The following is a 2,073-nucleotide window of genomic DNA, read 5'->3' as shown; positions in this document are numbered from 1 at the left end:
CGTGTGGGCAGACGTCCTTATATGGGCGTGTGGGCAGACGTCCTTATATGGGCGTGTGGGCAGACGTCCTTATGTGGGCGTGTGGTCAGACGTCCTTATGTGGGCGTGTGGTCAGACGTCCTTATATGGGCGTGTGGGCAGACGTCCTTATATGGGCGTGTGGGCAGACGTCCTTATATGGGCGTGTGGGCAGGCATTGATTGTTGATGTGTTGATTGTTTCAGTGCGATCAGCGGTGGAGCAGGTGGATGACGCCCTGGATGCTGCAGACGACCTCTCTCTGCTTTATGCTCTGCAGCTGTCATGTTTGGCCCTTAGGGGCGTCCATACTGAAAACGGGCCCTTGTACCTGGACCAGCTGTTGGTGGACCGGCAGCAGAAGGCTCTGGTACTCAAACACCCTGACACCAGTGTTGAATCTTGTCTTGCTCTTGTTTCTCTCGCAGATTTGTGTCACTTCTTGTGTTGTGTGAGACACAGAGACAGTACCAGAGTGATCCAGTAGAACGGTTCTACTGGATCACTCTGGTACTGGCCACACATGCTGTGGTTTGAATTGTTGTGTTTTATCATGTTCTGTTTGACTCAGTCAGATAACAAGATGTCAGCTTTCATCATCAGTCTGACCTGTGATTCAGGATCAGGGTTCTGTTGATCCTCTGGAACCTGTGGAGCTCCAGGAGAGCGTCTCTGCTGCCAACCAGGAGGCTCAGAGAGCCAGAAACTGTAAGTCACTTCCTGTCTGGCTGCACCAAGACTTCCTGTGTGCGTGCGTGTGTGTGTGTGTGTGTGAGAGGAAGACTTTCACAGGCCTGGTCCCCATTGGTGGAAATACTGTTGATGGTGGGGGTTAGGTTTAGGATCATAGTGTGAATTGAGTTTAGGTTAGTTTTAGGCTAAACGTTCAGGGTTATGATATAAAATGACCATAAAACTAATCAATCCACGGTCCCCACAGGGATGTAAAAACCAACCTGTGTGTGTGTGTGTGTGTGATAGTGCACGGGGCGGTGCAGAGAGTGAACGCATCACTACGTGGAGACGACCCTAGACAGACCGTCAACTGCCTGATGAACTCTGACCTCCAGCTGCCACAAGTGTTTCCATCTGCTGCTGAACTGTACCACCATGAGCTGCAGCTGCTGCAGAGACGGACTGCACAGGTAAACACACACCTGAATGTACCACAGCCTAACCTGGAGACCATCAAACACCTGAGCTCATCTGAGGTGAGAGCAGGATGGGTGTGTCCTGTTCCTCCTCATGGAGGAGAACAAACACAGGAAGTATAAATGACTCATTGACCAAATCAACCAGTTTAAATTCAAATGTAATGAATTAGAACGTGTTCTTCACATGGCAGCATGTTGTGTCTTTCAGACTGAAGATGAACCAGACGTGTCTGAGCTGGCCTCAGGTTTGACACCTGTTGGTGGAGCATGTCACACAGGTGTGTTTGGTTCTGTTCCAGGCCCAGCTGCAGCAGGAGGAGCTGTTTGTTGCTGTGGAGATGCTGTCAGCTGTCGCTCTGGTCAATCAGGCCGTGGATGAAGGGAACCTGCAGAAGTTCAGCTCCTCATTGGTCAGTCCATTGATGGGACTGTCTGCTGTGGACCACACCCTGATGGACAGGTGCAGCTGTAACACCTGCCTGCCCCATGTGCCTCTGACAATTACCTGCTGCAGGTGATGATGATGATGATGTCTCTGTTCAACAGGTACCTGGAGCACCTGGCAGGTGTGAAGCTACAGATCAGGAGAGATTTGCTGACCTGGAATCAGCTGCAGGAAGGAATCAACTCTGTCAACCAGTCTGTGCAGGAAGAGCACCAGGGTATGTACCTGACCCTAAACCCTCACAGGTATATACCTGACCCTAAACCCTCACAGGTATATACCTGACCCTAAACCCTCACAGGTATGTACCTGACCCTAAACCCTCACAGGTATATACCTGACCCTCACCTCACAGGTATGTACCTGACCCTAAACCCTCACAGGTATGTACCTGACCCTCACCTCACAGGTATGTACCTGACCCTAAACCCTCACAGGTATGTACCTGACCCTCAC

The 2,073-nt window shown here is 50.9% G+C and overlaps 1 protein-coding gene across 1 annotated transcript in view; it reads left to right on the top strand.

Annotated features, from left to right (window-relative positions):
• Positions 1–2,073, top strand: part of iqgap3 (IQ motif containing GTPase activating protein 3) — a gene marked incomplete at both ends in the record, with an annotated part of 18,939 nt that overhangs the window by 3,383 nt on the left and 13,483 nt on the right. Inside the window, 5 exon segments of the mRNA XM_013999687.1 lie at positions 225–388; positions 639–726; positions 1,000–1,163; positions 1,472–1,632; positions 1,719–1,834. Of these exon segments, the coding sequence (XP_013855141.1) occupies positions 225–388; positions 639–726; positions 1,000–1,163; positions 1,472–1,632; positions 1,719–1,834 (693 nt within the window).

Source organism: Austrofundulus limnaeus, unplaced genomic scaffold (assembly GCF_001266775.1).
Source record: "Austrofundulus limnaeus strain Quisiro unplaced genomic scaffold, Austrofundulus_limnaeus-1.0 Scaffold2414, whole genome shotgun sequence".
NCBI lineage: Eukaryota > Metazoa > Chordata > Actinopteri > Cyprinodontiformes > Rivulidae > Austrofundulus > Austrofundulus limnaeus.
This window is presented reverse-complemented; position numbering and strand designations above follow the sequence as displayed.